This window comes from Lepus europaeus, chromosome 18 (assembly GCF_033115175.1).
Source record: "Lepus europaeus isolate LE1 chromosome 18, mLepTim1.pri, whole genome shotgun sequence".
NCBI lineage: Eukaryota > Metazoa > Chordata > Mammalia > Lagomorpha > Leporidae > Lepus > Lepus europaeus.
In genome coordinates, this window is record NC_084844.1 from 4987352 (window position 1) to 5004433 (window position 17082).

Sequence of the window (17082 nt, forward strand, 5' to 3'; positions counted from 1 at the left end):
GGCTCAGGGCTGCTGGTTACGCCCCGCTGGGCCGCCCTGAGCTGCTTGCAGCCGCTAACCACGCAGCTCGGAGCCGCCTTAGCCAGGTTTACCCTGGTATCCTTATGCCCACGTCACCTGCCCCAGGGGCCTTTCCCTGACCTCGCTGCACCCCAGGTGGCGTTGTGTGTCCCCTTCGCCTGGGCACCCAGCCTTTCCCAAGCATTTGCCACCTTGGCTTGCACATGATCGTCGCCCTGGACGGTGGTGCCCAGAGCAGATGCCCTGCGGAGCCATCCCGGAGTCCCCGCCGGCAAGCACGGCGCCTGGAACGCGGCAGGTGTCGCAGGAGAGCGAGGCGCTGTCACACGCCCCCCCCCCCCCCGGGGCCTCGGCACCCCCAGCTGGAAACAGATTCTGGGGCTGCCGTTGCACGCAGCGACTGTGGGAGCCCTGCTTGCACACGTGTGAGCCACGGTCACCAGGCGGCCGTGTCGCCCGGGCATCTGCGGGCCGTTCTGCCCAGGCCAGGTGCCCAGAGGCTCACTCCTGGGTTTGGGGAGTGTGTGGCTGGCAGGGGGTCCGGCGGGGGTGAAGCGAGCTGCTCCAGCAGGTGCCCAGTCCACTCTGGACGAGGAGAACCGAGGGCGGCAGACAAGCCTGCGCGAGGGACTTGGGTCTGCCAGCACCGCCGGTGGAGGCTGGGCCGGTGACATACATCCTGCTAGGCGAGGGGCTGAAGCTGCTTCCTACAGAGAGGACCCAGGCCCGGGGGCGGGGCTCAGTGCCCGCTGGGATCAGCAGCCCCTCTGGGGGAGGGGCTCATAGCAAAGCCCTTCTTGGGGAGGTGGGGGCTGGAGAGGATCTCCCGGGGGGGCCTTGCTAAGACAACATGGGATCCCTCAGGCTTCTTGGCGTCCAGGCATTTGTTGCTGGGGAGAAGGTGCGTGACCTTCTGAGCTACGTGACGACTCAGGCCCATCTGAGGGAGGGATTGTGGGGTTGCTGGGAAGAGGATCCGTAGCTCACACCGCCTTCCCCAGGGTTAAGAGTCATTGTCCTCCATGTTAACTGTAAACAGATAAAACCCCACTGTCTCATGCTGCGCCTTCCGGTCAGAGTCAGGCTGGCTTCCAGGGCAAGGGCTCCTGGCTTCGGTCTGGCACAACCCTGGCCTCACGGGCCCCAGCTATTGCAGCCGTTTGGGGAGTGAACCCACAGACCGATGAGCTTTCTGTGTTTCCTCCCTCTCTCTCTCTGAACTCTGTCTTCCCTGGCGTGCACGGTTTTAACCACGGGGCTCCAGGGATGTGCAGCTGAGCCGCGATTCTTGTGCCACCCATGTGGGAGGCCTGAATTGAATTCCTGGCTTCTGGCCCAGTCTTGTCTGTTGCCAGCATTTGGGGAGTGAACCAACAGATGGAAGACCTCTGTGTCATTGCCTTTGGGGGAAAAAATGAAAGTACTTGTGGGGTTGACAATGCCTTATCACCTGCCTGTTTCCCAACATGGGAAATGGATGGTTTTAGCATTTACTGGTAACCCTAGCCTGAATTGATAATTCTTGGGGGTTGAAAAATGGCAGGGACTGGCACTGTGGAGAAGTGGGTATAGCTGTCACCTGTAGTGACGCCCTGCACCCGTGTGGGAGACCCGGAGGAAGCTCCTGGATCCTGGCTTTGGATTGGCCCAGCTCCGGCCGTTGCAACCATTTGGAAAGTGAACCAGCAGATGGAATATTCTCTCTCTCTCTCTCTCTCTCTGCCTCTCTGTAACTCTGCCTTTCAAATAATAAACAAATCAACCTTTAAAAAACAAAAGAGGCCAGCCGGCGCCGTGGCTCAACAGGCTAATCCTCCGCCTTGCGGCGCCGGCACACCGGGTTCTAGTCCCGGTCGGGGCACCGATCCTGTCCTGGTTGCCCCTCTTCCAGGCCAGCTCTCTGCTGTGGCCAGGGAGTGCAGTGGAGGATGGCCCAAGTGTTTGGGCTCTGCACCCCATGGGAGACCAGGGTAAGCACCTGGCTCCTGCCATCGGAACAGCGCGGTGCGCCGGCCGCAGCGCGCTACCGTGGCGGCCATTAGAGGGTGAACCAACGGCAAAGGAAGACCTTTCTTTCTGTCTCTCTCTCTCTCTCACTGTCCACTCTGCCTGTCAAAAATAAAATAAAAAACAAAAAACAAAAGGGGCCGGCGCCATGGCTCACTTGGCTAATCCTCCGCCTGCGGCGCCGGCATCCCACATGAGCTCCGGGTTCTAGTCCCAGTTGCTCCTCTTCCAGTCCAGCTCTCTGCTGTGCCCAGGAAGGCAGTGGAGGATGGCCTAAGTGTTTGGGCACCTGCACCCGCACGGGAGACCAGGAGGAGGCACCTGGCTCCTGCCTTCGGATCAGCGTAGTTCCAGCCGTAGTGGCCATTTGGGGGGTGAACCAACGGAAGGAAGACCTTTCTCTCTGTCTCTCTCTGTCACTAAGTCTAATTCTATCTGTCAAATAAATAAAATCAATCATTCAAACAAACAAGAACATTCATAGTACAAACATCTTTTTTTTTTTTTTTGGCCAGGCAGAGTTAGACAATGAGAGAGAGAGTTATAGACAGTGAGAGACAGAGAGAAACATCTTCCTTCCCTTGGTTCACTCCCCTAATGGCCGCTATGGCCAGTGCTGCACCGATCCAAAGCCAGGAGCTGGGTTCTTCTTCCTGGTCTCCCATGCGGGTGCAGGGACCCAAGCACTTGGGCCATCCTCCACTGCCCTCCCACCCCGGGCCACAGCAGAGAGCAGGACTGGAAGAGGAGCAACCAGGACTAGTATCCGGTACCCCCAAACACCATCCTTATTTGAAAGAGAGAATTAGAGACAAGGAGAGATATCTTCCATCCATTAGTTCACTTTCCAGATGGCTGCAGTGGCCAGGGCTGGGCCAGGCTGAAGCAAGGAGCCCAGAGCTTCTTCCAGGTCTCTCACATGGGTACAGGGGCCCAAGGACTTGGGTCGTCCTCTGCTGTGTTCCCAGGCGCATTAGCAGGGAGCTGGATCGGAAGTGGAGCAGCCGGGACACATATGGGATGCTGGCCCTGCAGGCAGTGGCTTAACCTGCTATGCCACAGTGCCAGCCCTACAAACTTCCTCTTGAAAAATGTACCCAATAAAGCAACTCTCCATCTCCCTGTCCCCAGCCCCTGGTTTCCACCTTTGTATTTCCTGTCTATGAATCTGGCTGCTCTTTGACCGTGGACTTGGCGTCGTGTCCTCCGGGTCCATCCATGCGGAAGCTGGACGGGAACACTCTCCTTTGAAGTCTGCGTGGGACTCCACTGCTGGCCAGCGCACGTTCTGCCGACCCACCCTTCCGCGGACGGTTGCTTGGTTTGCTCCCAGCTCTTGGCTCTGTGAGTGATGTTGCTACCAACACGGATGTGCAAGTACCCTTGAGACCCTCCCTTCTTCAGGATGGACCCCGCGGTGGGACCTCTGGATCATACAGATCTATTTTTAATTTTTGGAGGACTGCTGTACTATTTTCTGTTCCATTGCACAATTCCATCAACAGCACAGAATGGATAATTCTTTTATTTATTTATTTTTTTAAATAAAGATTTATTTATTTGAGAGGCAGAGTTACAGAGAGGGAGAGACACAGAGAGAGGTCTTCCATCTGCTGGTTCACTCCCCAGATGGCCGCAACAGCTGGAGCTGGACCAACACAAAGCCAGGAGCCACTTGCGGTCTCCCACGCAGGTGCAGGGGCCCAAGGACTTGGGCCATCTTCTGCTGCCTTCCCAGGTGCAGCAGTAGGGAGGAGGATTGGAGGTAGGGCAGCCAGAACTCCAACTGGCACTCACATGGATGCTGGCACTGCAGGTGGTGGCTTTCCCAGCTACACCATGGCCTCGGCCCCTGTTCTTGTCTTTGCCATCTTGGAAGGGAGGACCTGAAAGAGGGGTGGGTCAGTCTTTCACAGCTTGAGTGAGGAGTTTGTTCTTATATTGCTTTTTCTTTTAAATGTCACCAAGGGGGAAGGGACTTCCATCTTCTAATTCATTGTAGTCACTCTCTCCTCACCTTCAAGCATCATTATGTGGCTACGGGGAAACCCTAAGGTTTCCAGATCAGCCCCTTCTCCAAGGAGCCCTTTATGTGAGTAACCAAGGTCTGGTCACCATGTACGTGCAGTGCTGTTGGCTGTCATTGCTTCTGATGGCACAGAGAAGGAAATGTCATGTATATAATAAACTCTCTATACATATATTTAAAGATATATTCATTGCGGTTGGCATTGTGGCACGGTGGGTTAAACCACTGCTCGTGAGGCTGACACACCTATGAGCGTCAGTTCAAGTCCTGGCTGCTCCATTTCCTATCCAGCTCCTGCTAACGTGCCTGGGAAGTGCTTTGGTCCCTGCCTCCCAGGGTGCAGTTCCAGGTTCCTGTCTTGGCCTGGCCCAGCCCTAGCCACTGTGGTCATCTGGGGAGTGAACCAGCCGATGGAAGGTATCTCTGCCTTTTAAATAAAAGACACATTCATTTATTTGAAAGGTAGAGTGATGGGGGGGGGGGGGGAGAGGATGAGTATCTGCTGGTTCACTGTCAAACGCCCACTACCAGGGCCAGGCCAAGCCAGGCCAGAGCCGGGAACTCCATGTGGTCTCCACGTGGTCGGCAGGGACTTAGTCCTTGAGCCATCCTCTGCTGTCTCCCAGGGTGTGCACCAGCAGGAAGATGGACAGGAAGTGGAGATGGAGTGGCTGGGACCCGAACCGGTCCTCTGACATGGGCTGTTACGCATCTCAAGTGGTGGTGGCTGAACTTGCTGCGACACAAGGCCTGGTCCTTCTAATTCGAATTTAACCTAGGGATTTCCCTTCTTACCTCTGGTATCTCCCGTCTCTGTACTTCTCACACGAAGCACGTTCCACGCTCTGGCTTTCATCTAATCTCTACTGAGGATCACTCCCAATCTGTCCATAGAGTCCTTCCTTGTACTCTTCTATGGTCCAATAACCCTTAAAAAAAAATCTCTTATCACAGATTCCAAACATGTAGAAATTAGAATCAGAGACCTCCCCTGCTCGCCCCAGGACCCACTGCTGAAGCTGAAGGGCGGCCAGTGCACCACCCATCCAGTCAAGGCATGCGAGGGCTTGAGCGATGCAGTGAGCGTGGGCCTGAGGGTCTGGAACTCAGTGCGGTGACAGCAGCGGTGGGAACACAGAGCAACTCTGCTGTCTACCCAATCACCAGGTGCTCATCTCACGCCAGCTACCTTGGGGCACAGCGCTGCTCAAGGCTTGGTCTCTGCTCCCAGCTAGGAGACACCAGCTGTCTCCATCCTCTGCTATGCAGGCCACAGTGACAGGGCAGGGACGTGTTAGCCCTGAGGCAGGAGTGCCAGCAGCAGAGGTGGCACCCTAACTGCCGGGGCAGGGGCAGGGGGTCAGTCTGCACGAAGGGGCCCTGTGCCGAGGTGTGGATGGAGCAGGGCTGTGACTGGTGAGGGCAGCTGAAGCCCTGCACGGGTAGGGGGCAGAGGCAGCGGCACACGGTAGGGAGGTGGCAGAGCTGGCGGCCGCCTGTGCACAGCCCAGTCTGGACTCTGCTATGGATGGGGAGTGTGTGGCAGGGTTGGGCTGGTCTGCCGTCTAAGGGGAGACCGGGAATGCAGGCAGTGTAGCAGCTGCAGGCTTGCGTGGATCACGAAGCCACCACCCAGACCGGAACCACATGGAAGGGGTAGGGCCCATGGGAGTAGGGGACAGGAGGGAGGGCATTCTGGGTGGAAACTGCACCCTCAGCAGCCGGGGCATCCGGTGTGGTGCCATTTCACACTGCAGGTGTTCAGAGGGGCCAGAGGACCTGCAGCCAACTCGGGTTTCCCACAGGGAGTGACAGCGCTCCCAGCTCAGGACTGCCCGACCCTAGGTCCCGTCCATTCTCAGAGCGCACTGACCGGGGCTGGCCTTGGCTGTGGTCAACTCCCCACGGCCCTGGCCAGCAGACATGCGCAGCACACGCCGCCGCACCTCTGTCTGCTTCCCGGCTGCGATCTGACAGAGCCCCTGCCACCGGGGCCCTGCTGGAGGCTGTGGGGCAGGGCCTCGCCACCACGGACAGCAGTGGGCAGCAGCTCTGTCCTGGGCACTGCAGAGTCACCACCAAGGCGGAGAAGGGGCACTTGTGACTCGGTTTATTTTGGGGCCCTCAAGGGCAGAGGTCGTCACACTCCTCAGGCCACACAACAGCACCAGGCAGTTCCTCCACCTGCCCGGCCCCGGCAGCCCGGCTTCCTCCTCTGACACTCGGCCCTTCCGCTGGAGAGCAAGGAAGGGAAACAGTCTTCCCCAGACTCTTGGCTGGGGGTGGCCGTTCGGCCCCAGAGGAGTCCGGTGTCCACTGGTGCTGCCCGGGCCGCTGCGGGGCAGAGATAACAACAGAGGAAGGGCGGGGTGGCCGGCCCTCCCAGGAGCGGCTCTCACACAAACAACAGGCCGCCGCCAGCATGGCCAGGAGGTGATTCATCTCCGCTGTGCGCAGACCCTGCCGGCCGAGCTCCCTGGGCACCAAGGGACTGCGCAGCCCTGGCCGGGTGCCGTCGCCTCCCCTCTGCGCAGCCGGGGGTCTCACTCCAGTCGTGTGGTGCCTGGCTGACTTCTAGAGCCCGATGTCAAAGAAGCAGTCTGGGGAGTGCTCGGCTGCACCCTCCCCTGAGACCCTGCTGGGGCTGGGTCCGAGCGGCAGATGGGGGCACACGGGGCCTCGGCCCCTCCTGGGCTCCCACCTGCCACACCATGAGACCAGCGTGGAGAAAAGGGTGACTTCCTGGCTGCGCTTAGCAGTGCCACAGGCTTCTGTCACCCCACCATCAACCCCGAGGCAGTGACCCCCACTGAGGAGGCGCGGGGCGCTTGGGCTTCCGCACGTAGCAGCCTGCAGGAGAGGCCAGGCCGCGGACGCGGCGCTTTAATAGGCGGCAGACCCCACGTGGTGTGTGGACACACTGGCCACAGCGCCCGCTCCTTGGCCGCGGGCCTCGCACAGGCTCTCTCACGGTCCCTGGGAGCAGGCTCCAGGATTTGCAATGTACAGTGTGGCGCCCTCGAGCGGGCAGGTCACTGGGGGCACAGTTAGTCAAGTCCCGGCTCCAGAGTGGCCCCTGGTCACTGCTTCGCCTTCTTCACAATGGTGCCCACAGCAGAGATGACAGTAGTCTTGGAGCCGCTGGCGCTGGTGGTGACCGTGACGACGGCTGGCAGGGTGGCCGTGGTGGTGAGGATGGTGGGCTGAGCTATCGTCGTCACCGGGATGGCGGAGTCCCACTTGCTCTTTCTCTTCTGGGCATCTGGAAACAAGGCAAGGCGGTCACGCTCGAGCTGGCTCAGAAAGCACTGCCCTCCTTCCCGCAGGCCGGGGGCGGGGACAGAGATGAGTGAGCCTGGCCAGAAAGCCGAGGGGCGGCCACAGATGGGGCTCGACCCGGGCTCCAAGGCCGCTTCTCACACTTGGGGCTTAGAGAACATCACAGCAGGGGCCTGTGCTGTGGCCCAGCAGGTAAAACCACTGCCTGGGATGCCGGCATCCCATATGGGCTCCAGTTCAAGTCCCAGCTGCTCCATTTCCAATCCAGCTCCCTGCTAACGTGCCTAGGAAACCAGTGAAAGGCAACCCAAGTGCTTGGGCCCCTGCCACCCATGTGGGAGACCCGGATGAAGTTTTTTGCTCCTGGCTTCAAACTGGCCCAGCTCTGGCCATTGCATCCATTTGAGGAGTAAACCACTGGATGGAAGATTCTTCTCTCTGTAACTCTGCCTTTCAATAAATAAGTCTTAAAAAAAAAAAAAAAAAAAAAAAAAAAAAAAAGCACAGACAACAAGGCCCAACTGTGGCCTGGATCTGCGGGTATCAGCCTGCCAAACGAGCCAGCACAGCCCTGGCTCCGTCTGGGTCTGGCCGGGAAGCAGAGCAGCGGAGCGGGGACAGACTGCCTCGTACCTGCGACAGCTGTGCTGGCGGTGGTGGTGGTGGTGGCCGTGGCGTTGGTCGTGGTGCCTTTCTTGGTGCCCGTCACAAACTCAATCTGGCAGGGAGAGAAGACAGTGAGACCCCTGCAAAGCTGGGAACCCATTTCCTCACGCCACCCATCCGCCCCAGGGACAGGCGCTTGGCACCAAACAAAGGAAGCATTGAAAATCAACTCTGTGTGACCATCTAGGGGAGGGAGAAATACTTAGGAAGGCCCGAAGGGGCTTTTCTCCACTCCTGAAACAGCTTCCCAGACTCGCACCCCTCCCGGCAGCCCCAGGTCTTGGCACACACAGGCCTGGCACTCTGCGGCCACAGCTGCCCCTCACATGGCCCTCACCCTCCAGCCCGGCCTCTCCTCCTTACGCCCAGGAGGCGGTGCCTGCCTGCACAGGGCAAGGACGCCCCTGTCCCCTGGTGCTGCTGCAGACACATCCCTGCACTAAGCCTGGGGTTCAGAAGGAGCGGGAAAGAGACGGAGGAGACTCAGCACAGCTACGAGGGAGCAGCCCAAGTCATCCCTTTGCACTAGTCCACAGTCCTGGCCTGCCAACCAGAGCCTCCGAGAGGTCTGCCAGCCAGCCCAGGCCCTGCAGCTTCCCGGCCCGGCGATCGGGGGGTGTCCCGGGGCTGCAGTTGCTGGGAGGAGGGTCAGGCCAAACCACAGGCAGGAGAGGCTGTGTCCTGGTGCCCAGCACTTATCTCTCGGAGACGTGATAAAGGACATTTTGGTTTCACAGCCAAACTGATGCTGCCCAAGAGACCCAGACCACATTGGTGGGGAAGAAGCAGTACCCAGGACCCTATGTGAGGGGTCACCTGGCCGTCAGACTGGGCACCTACAGGAAAGCACCCAGGCAGGCCACGGTCAGTCCTGGAGGCCAAGAAACACACAGACTGCAGCCAGCTGGGGCCCTGCCAATCGGAGACAAAGCCACCAGGACTCTGAGCTGTGAGGGGTGGGGGGAGAAGATGGGAGGGAGGTGAGAGAGGACAAAATGCCGACAGCAGGACAAGAGCAGAGCGACAGGAGGTGTGTGCCGGCTGAGCCACAGGGCCTGGGCTGCCAGCACCTGCCCAGTGCAGCAGGCGCGGCCAAGGCTGCTCAGAGCCTTCCTGTGCGGTGAGAGTGGGCAGGCAGCCTGGGCTCAGCCGGCAGGTGTGTGCACCCCAAGCCCTCCCACCCAGCATGCCTGTCACCACTTACTTTGGTTCTCTCCTTCTTGGCCTTTTCCAATTTGTCCATCTCGATCTTCTGGGCCTTGGCTAGGGAGAGAAGACAGGCTGTGACTGAGGCAGCCCGAGCAGCTTCTGGCTAAAGGGGCCCAGCCCACTCTGCCCCACCGCCCTGTTCAGTGAACTGAAGACCCTCGCGGGCTTAGCGTCCTTTTGCACTAAGCCAGATCAAGTGCTAACACTAAGCTGGTGTGGAGCAGGGGCCTTAAACTCAAGGGCTTGAGGGCCACCTAGAAGGGTCACCTACTACTGACCTCTGGCTGACCAGTGCTCCCTGCGAATGCAGGCCCAGAGGGGAGTACAGTCCCACTGGCCAAGAAACTGGAATTATAAATTTTTAGGTAAAGTGTTGGCAATGAATTCAGTGGAACAAGACACAATTAGTGTGGGCCAAACAAATCAGTTCTACAGGCCAGGATCTGGTCCATGGACTGCTAAGATCTACGGTTTAGGGGCCGGCACTGTGGTGTAGTGGGTAAAGCCGCCACCTACAGTGCTGGCATCCCAAATGGGCGCCGGTTCTAGTTCAGGCTGCTCCACTTCTGATCCAGCTCTCTGCTGTGGCCTTGGAAAGCAGTAGAAGATGGCCCAAGTCCTTGGGCCTCTGTACCTGCGTGGGAGACCTGGAAGAAGCTCTTGGCTCCTGGTTTCAGATTGGCCCAGCTCCAGCTGTTGTGGCCATTTGGAGAGTGAACCAGCAGATGGAAGACTTCTCTTTCTGCCTCTCTTTAACTCTGCTTTTCAAATAAATAAATCTTTAAAAGGTATCACAGACAGGGCCGGTGCTATGGCGTAGTGGGTAAAGCCTCTGCCTGCAGTGCCAGCATCCCATATGGGCGCCAGTTTGGGTCCTGGCTGCTCCACTTCTGATCTAGCTCTCTGCTATGGCCTGGGAAAGCAGTAGAGGATGGCCCAAGTCCTAGGGCTCCTGTACCCGATGGGAGACCCAGAAGAAACTCCAGGCTCCTGGCTTCGGATCGGCACAGCTCCAGCCGTTGCAGCCAATTGGGGAGCGAACCAGCAGATGGAGGACCTCTCTCTCACTCTGCGTAACTCCGACTTGCAAATAAATAAATAAATCTTTAAAAAAAAAAAAAAAAAAAAGGTATCACAGAAGACTCCTCCTGGGGCCCACTCCTAGTCCTTGGAGCAGTCTCTGGGCACTGGAGGACACACTGCCTTTCAATAAATAAATTTAAAAAAAAAGACCTATGGCTCAAGGGCCTGCAGCCTCAATTCTTCCCAGTTCTACCTAACGGGCCCTCAAGACGCCACTGTGCCTGGGCATCCTGCCCATGCCTGCCTGGCCCCTGCACTTCTTCCAAGCTCAGCGTGAACACCACGTCCCCCCTGTGGCAGGTCAGGCATCCCTGCTTGCCCCAGCTCCCCCATCGTAAGCCTCGTCAGTGCCTGCCTGGCCCCTGCACTTCTTCCAAGCTCAGCGTGAACACCACGTCCCCCCCGTGGCAGGTCAGGCATCCCTGCTTGCCCCAGCTCCCCCATCGTAAGCCTCGTCAGTGCCTGCCTGGCCCCTGCACTTCTTCCAAGCTCAGCGTGAACACCACGTCCCCCCTGTGGCAGGTCAGGCATCCCTGCTTGCCCCAGCTCCCCCATCGTAAGCCTCGTCAGTGCGGGGATTACTGGCTCAGCCATCTGTCTCCTTGGCTGTATGACAGCTTTGTGAGTCAGGGATGGGGGTCCGTCTCATGAGACTGTGAAGGCGCTGCCAGCCCCTTGGATACCCTCCGACATAGAGGAGACTCAGAAACGCGTGTGGCCTGGGTGGCTGCCTGGCTGGACACATAGCAGGTGGGCAGATGGAAGGCAGGTTACCTAATGCCTCATAGTAGGAGTCCTCAGACCAGCCATGGGGGTCGAACATATCCTGAAAAAGGAAAGGTCAAAGCCACGATCAACTGGCAGTGTCAGGTGACAAGTGACAGAACACAAGCCCCTCTCCCTTGAGTCTTCCCATAGACCTTCCTGGCCTGGGGCGCCTTCCGGGTCACAGCACAAGGGTTCAACTGTGACTCCTGGCCTCCAGCTCCAGGATAGATGCCCCGCTCAGCAACCCCCGCAGCTGATCTGCAGGAGCAGTGAGCCCACCCCTGGGCCCTACACATTCAGAGCTTCGTGACCAGATCTGTAACTGCTATCTCTCACTGGACACGAGCGAGACGGAGCCTCCTCCATCCAATCAGAATTGCTGTGCCACTGACCTTTCTGTGGCAACTCCAGTGGAGCCAGCCCGGGCCCAGGGAACCCCTCCACCCTCAAGCCTGTGCACTGGACCCACCTTTGGGTAGTTGGTGCCGAGCTCGTCTATGGCACAGAACTGAATCAGCTTCTCATAGATGCTGCACGGAGAACAAAACAGGCACTGAGTGGCCCTCGTCCCGTGTCCCTGCCGACTCCCGGGCGGAGTGGGAACCTCTCTGACCTCCAGACCCTGCTCAGCTGTTCTAACTTCCCAGCAGGAGGCCGGGCCCTGCCACTTCCGGCCTCCACCTTCCTGTGACGTGGAACTGCTGGCTGGGGGCTGGGATGAGCACAGGGTCAGGTGAAACGGCTCTGTCTTATCTGGGCGTCTCCGACCTTCAGTCTGCAAGGCTAGGTCAGGCCTGCCACACTCAGGCCCACGCAAGGTCCCCGCTGCTACACACGTGCTCAATCCAGGTGTCACTTGTTCCAGCGATGCACAGAGTAAGAACCACATACCGCTAGCTCTGTCCCTCTCATCTGTGTGCAAAGCCAACTTTCCAGAGTTGAGAGAAGAACCCAGAGAGTGGTCATCTAGCCCAACTTCCTCATCCTAGACTAGAGGACACCGGGACTTGTGAGGTCATGTGTGCCAGGAACGGAGCAGGCCAAGGAGCCATCCCGCCTCCCCCACTCCAGCCCACATGCTGGTTTCTGGGTGGAGGCTGCACCCGACACAGCAGCCCCCGGCGGGGCTGGGACGGCCTGCTGGGTCTGAGTCTGGGGAAGCCTGAGCTCAGGTGCGATTTCAGCTGAGTCTATCCGCACGACCTCCCTGGGGTGGCCCAGGCTCTCCTCCAACAGCAATGACTCAGCCCCAAGAGCTCATGGGAAACTGACCTAGGGTTCCGGAATTCTTTCTTCCTTTGGATAATGTAGTTCATATCCATTCCCTCTTTTATCTTTCGCTCATACAGCTTCTGGATCTTGTCCTGTGGAAGGGGAACAGAAGAGCATGTGGCAGAAGCCCACCTACTCCCAGCCCGTCTTCAGTCGTGAGTGCTGTGAGGAGCACGGACGTCCAGACACGTTCCTTCTCCACCCAGCCTCTGCCTGGACAGAGCCGAGCCCACGTCAGATAAGCCAAGGCCAGCCTGTCTGCGCCGTCTCTCTTCGGATGAGTAACAGAGGGTGAGTAAAGACGGAAGCAGGGAGGCCACGGAGGAGATGACCGGATCGCCGGCCGGTCTATCAGCTCCTGCATCGCCTCAACAGTCCGAGGCGTCAGAGCGGACGTGCGGGGACAGAGCTGGGTCTCAACATGGGGGAAGCCCCCGAGGTGTGAGTCACAGGCTCCTGGGAAGGATTCTGGCCTGGGTGAAGGCAGGAGGAGTCTTTCCAGTTGGCTCACAAATGGCCGGCTCCAGTTGACCAAGGGTTACCCCTCATCTTCCAGACTCCTCCAGAAGCATGCCCTGGACTTTCAAGGGTAAGGAGAAGAACCACACCCGGCCTGGATCCAGGCCCGCCTTTGGCCAGTGACCTGAGTATCCCTAGGAAGGGTGCTGCCCAGCTGAGACAATGCCTGTGCTGCTTAGGGCCAGTGAAGAGGCCCAACCCTGAGGAAACAGTGCTGCTACCCAGGAAGGCGGGCATTGCACTATCTGCAGGGACTGGTGCTGTGGCGTAGCAGGTAAAGATGCCGCCTGCTGCCGGCACTCCATATGGGAGCCAGTCCAAGTCCCGGCTGCTCCACTTCCAATCCAGCTCTCTGCTATGGCTTGGGAAAGCAATGGAGGATGGCCCAAGTCCTTGGGCCCCTGCACGGTGTGGGAGCCCTGGAAAGAGGCTCCTGATTGGCCCCGCTCTGGCCATTTTGGCCAATTGGGGAGTGAACCAGTGGATGGACGACGTCTCTCTTTCTCTGCCTCTCCTCTCTCTGTGTAACTCTTTCAAATAAAGAAATAAATTTTTTTTTTTTTAAGATTTAATTTTTTTTGAAAGACAGAGTTACAGAGAGAGGTAGAAACAAAGAGGTCTTCCATCCAATGGTTCACTCCCCAAATGGCTGCAACAGCTGGAGCTGAGCCAATCCGAAGCCAGGAGCCAGGAGCTTCTTTCAGGTCTCCCACGCAGGTGCAGGGCCCAAGGACTTGGGCTATCTTTTACTGCCTTCCCAGGCTACAGCAGAGAGCTGGATTGGAAGAGGAGCAGCCGGGACTAGAACTGGCGCCTGTATGGATGCCAGCGCTTCAGGCCAGGGCTTTAACCTACTGAGCCACAGTGCTGGCCCCAATACATAAATCTTAAAAAAAAAAAAAAAAAAAAATCTATCTGCAGCCGACCTCCTGGGACAGTTTAAATACAGGGGCAGGGGCCGGTGCTGTGGCACAGAGGAAAAGTCACCGCTTGTGGAGAAGGCATCCCATATGGGCACTGGTTCGAGTCCCAGCTGCTCCATTTCCAATCCAGCTCCCTGCTAATGGTCTGGTAAAGCAGTGGAAGATGGCTCAAGCCCTTAGGCCCCTGCACCCAAGTGGGAGAACTGGAGGAAACTCTTGGCTTCTGGCTTTGGATCAGCTCAGTGCTGACCACTGGAGCCATTTAGGGAGTGGAATGGGGAATGGAAGATCTTCTCGGTCCCTCCCTCTCTCTCTAACTCTGCCTTTCAAACAAACTGACACATCTTTTTTTTTTTTTTTTTTTTTTAGACAGGCAGAGTGGCTAGTGAGAGAGAGAGACAGAGAAAAAGGTCTTCCTTTTGCCGTTGGTTCACCCTCCAATGGCCGCCGCGGGCTGGTGTACCGCGCTGATCCGATGGCAGGAGCCAGGTGCTTCTCCTGGTCTCCCATGGGGTGCAGGGCCCAAGCACTTGGGCCATCCTCCACTGCACTCCCGGGCCACACCAGAGAGCTGGCCTGGAAGAGGGGCAACCGGGACAGAATCCGGCGCCCCGACCGGGACTAGAACCCGGTGTGCTGGCGCCGCAAGGCGGAGGATCAGCCAATTGAGCTGCAGTGCTGGCCTCAAACCGACACATCTTAAAAAAAAAAAAAGGAAAAGAAACATGGTGCGGGGGGGGGGGGGCAGTATGCGTCACCTGCAAGGGAAGGTGGCCGGGGCTGGGGAGCCACATGACACCTTTGGGAACGACCAGGAGAGGCCGACTCTGCCCAGACTGGCCTCCGGAAGTCTGAGCTGCAGGGAGGGGTTTGCAATGCAGTTAATTACAGGGAGGAAAAGCCAAGGGCGACAACTGCTTTCCTCAATGCTGCCTCCTCCAGGGCAACGGAAGGAGCCCCATGGTCTACAGGTGGCTTGGCTCTGTCTCCGGGCCATCAGGTCAGCCCTGCCACCTCAGATACTGTGGTTTCTACCATGACAAGGCACAGTCTGAACTCAGGCTGAGCGGCTGGTTGCCTCCGCCTGGGCAGGTGGCCCGAGCTTGCTGTGTAGCATGGAGGGTGACAGTCTCTGGGAGGTGGCAGGGGACAGACAACTCAGCAAAGGGAGAGGACTTCTGGAAAAGGAGGAGAATCTGTGTGGGCTTCCAGCCTGACTGGTCCTCCCCTGGCCTTGTCACCCATGGGCAGGGGGACCGGGTGCTGCAGGTGTGGTCTTTGGCATCTGCCTTATTGTCAGTCAGAGGCCCCACTGACAGGGGGACGGGGACAAACAACCACAGAGGTAAAGGGAGGGGGAACCCCAGCTCCCCCCAGGACCTGCTCGCCAGGGAGTAACTGCACTAACAGCTCTAAAATCTCAGGCCGGGTCAGGCGAGCGATGACAGAATTAGCGCTGATGGAATATGAGGGTAGGATTTCATGCACATAAAGGCGTCTGCAGTTGGATGCTTCGCCAGCTCCTCAGCGAAGCTCCTCCTGAGAGACTCCCACGGGTCCTGGGCTGCAGAGGACACGCATGTTTTTATTCTGTCCAGGCTTAGGACTTCATGGAGGGCCAGCTGGGGGGCGGGGCCACTAGGGCAGGGTGACCTGCAGGGAGAGGGAGCACAGAGGGAGACCAGGCTAAGGAGGAGTAGCCAGGACTGTGGTCCCCTTCTCATACGGATGTTTCTTACGGAAACCTCAGTCCCTTTCCCTGCCATGGGCCCTTAAGGTTCAAAGACCCAAACAGGCACCTAACCCAGCCTCAGGGGCCCCGGCGGCCAGGCCCTGTGCTTACTTGTAAGTGGTTTGAGCATCGGCCAGGGGGTTCTGGTGGGATCTTGATCTCATCAGGTGACATGTTCCGGACCCTTTCAGAAAAGGAAGCTGTGGAGAGAACAGAGGGGACAACTCTGTAGGTAGAGGTGAGGACGGGCACAGACATGAAAAATAAAGAGCAACCACATAAAACGTTGTCAGGGAGGAGTAAATGCCATGCAAACACTGTGCAGGTGTGATCTCTCGAGGAAGGGTCACCTGGAGCCAAGGCTAAATGACCAGGAAAAGCCAGCTGTGTGCCGAGTTGGGGAAACAGACATGCAGGCACAGCGCACCAATGTAGAGCACACACACTACCAAGTCACAGCGGCTAACTTTTAGGGAAAGAACACGCCCCAGCATGCACTGTGAATGTTTGCCAACCAGCTGGGGGTGGGGCTGGGGAGAGAAGGTGCCAGATCCACCCAGACCACAGGGGGATCAGAGCTCAGAGTCCCCTAGGTTTGGGTCCCACAGCATCCAAAACGACCTTGTGCAGGACAAACATTCATCTGATGTTATTAGCTTAGGGTCTTTAAAAAAGAAACCAACCAACCCCTGTTGGCCCACCTCATTCTTGGGAACAATAGGCCTGATTCTGATGTGAAGAATCCCAAGTCCCAGGGGCAGCTTCCTCAGACTGGCCACTGCCTCAACCTCCTCCTCCCCAGCCTCCGGCCACCCTGCTCCGGAGCACGGAGCACTCAGACAATACGCTGTTTGTGGTAAGACTGTGCTCTTGAAAACATTCTCTCATGAAAAGGACCTCACAAGGAGCCAGCAGCAGGCAGAGCGGGGTGGGGCAGGACGAAGGGAAAGAATGAACAAGCCACCACCGATAAACAGCAAGTGCTTTCAGGGGACCTACTATGTGGAAGCTCTGGGCCTGGTGGCTGCCCGCACTGCGGGGGCTGGCCCAGCACCGCCTTCCCCGCCTCTCCTGAAGGAAGCTCTGGGCCTGGTGGCTGCCCGCACTGCGGGGGCTGGCCCAGCACCGCCTCTCCTGAAGGGAGCTCTGGGCCTGGTGGCTGCCCGCACTGCGGGGGCTGGCCCAGCACCGCCTTCCCCGCCTCTCCTGAAGGGAGCTCTGGGCCTGGTGGCTGCCCGCACTGCGGGGGCTGGCCTAGCACAGCCTTCCCCGCCTCTCCTGAAGGAAGCTCTGGGCCTGGTGGCTGCCCGCACTGCGGGGGCTGGCCCAGCACCGCCTCTCCTGAAGGAAGCTCTGGGCCTGGTGGCTGCCCGCACTGCGGGGGCTGGCCCAGCACCGCCTTCCCCGCCTCTCCTGAAGGGAGCTCTGGGCCTGGTGGCTGCCCGCACTGCGGGGGCTGGCCCAGCACCGCCTTCCCCGCCTCTCCTGAAGCTGGGTTAATGATTTCTTAGCAGGTAAGGTACACTGATCTCTGCTGTAAAGAACACAGGCTGAGTAGTGCTGGGGACAAGGCT

The 17082-nt window shown here is 58.4% G+C and overlaps 1 protein-coding gene across 4 annotated transcripts in view; it reads right to left on the minus strand.

The window, feature by feature from the left end:
* Nucleotides 1-3563: 3563 nt before the first annotated feature.
* SAP30BP (SAP30 binding protein) overlaps nucleotides 3564-17082 on the minus strand; it is a 42408-nt gene continuing 28889 nt past the window's right edge. Inside the window, exons 5-13 of one of the 4 annotated variants that reach the window (XR_009868455.1) lie at nucleotides 15620-15708; nucleotides 12335-12426; nucleotides 11532-11592; nucleotides 11069-11120; nucleotides 9207-9265; nucleotides 7970-8054; nucleotides 6004-7319; nucleotides 4853-4986; nucleotides 3564-3914 (exon numbers count right to left, since the gene is read on the minus strand). Coding sequence is in view for 1 of the 4 variants with exons in the window: in XM_062216146.1 (XP_062072130.1) it covers nucleotides 7138-7319; nucleotides 7970-8054; nucleotides 9207-9265; nucleotides 11069-11120; nucleotides 11532-11592; nucleotides 12335-12426; nucleotides 15620-15708 (620 nt within the window). In the remaining 3 variants the exon portion in view is untranslated. Of the gene's footprint in view, nucleotides 7320-7969; nucleotides 8055-9206; nucleotides 9266-11068; nucleotides 11121-11531; nucleotides 11593-12334; nucleotides 12427-15619; nucleotides 15709-17082 lie in introns of all 4 variants that reach the window. The other 3 variants (XR_009868454.1, XR_009868453.1, XM_062216146.1) reach the window with 3 other exon arrangements.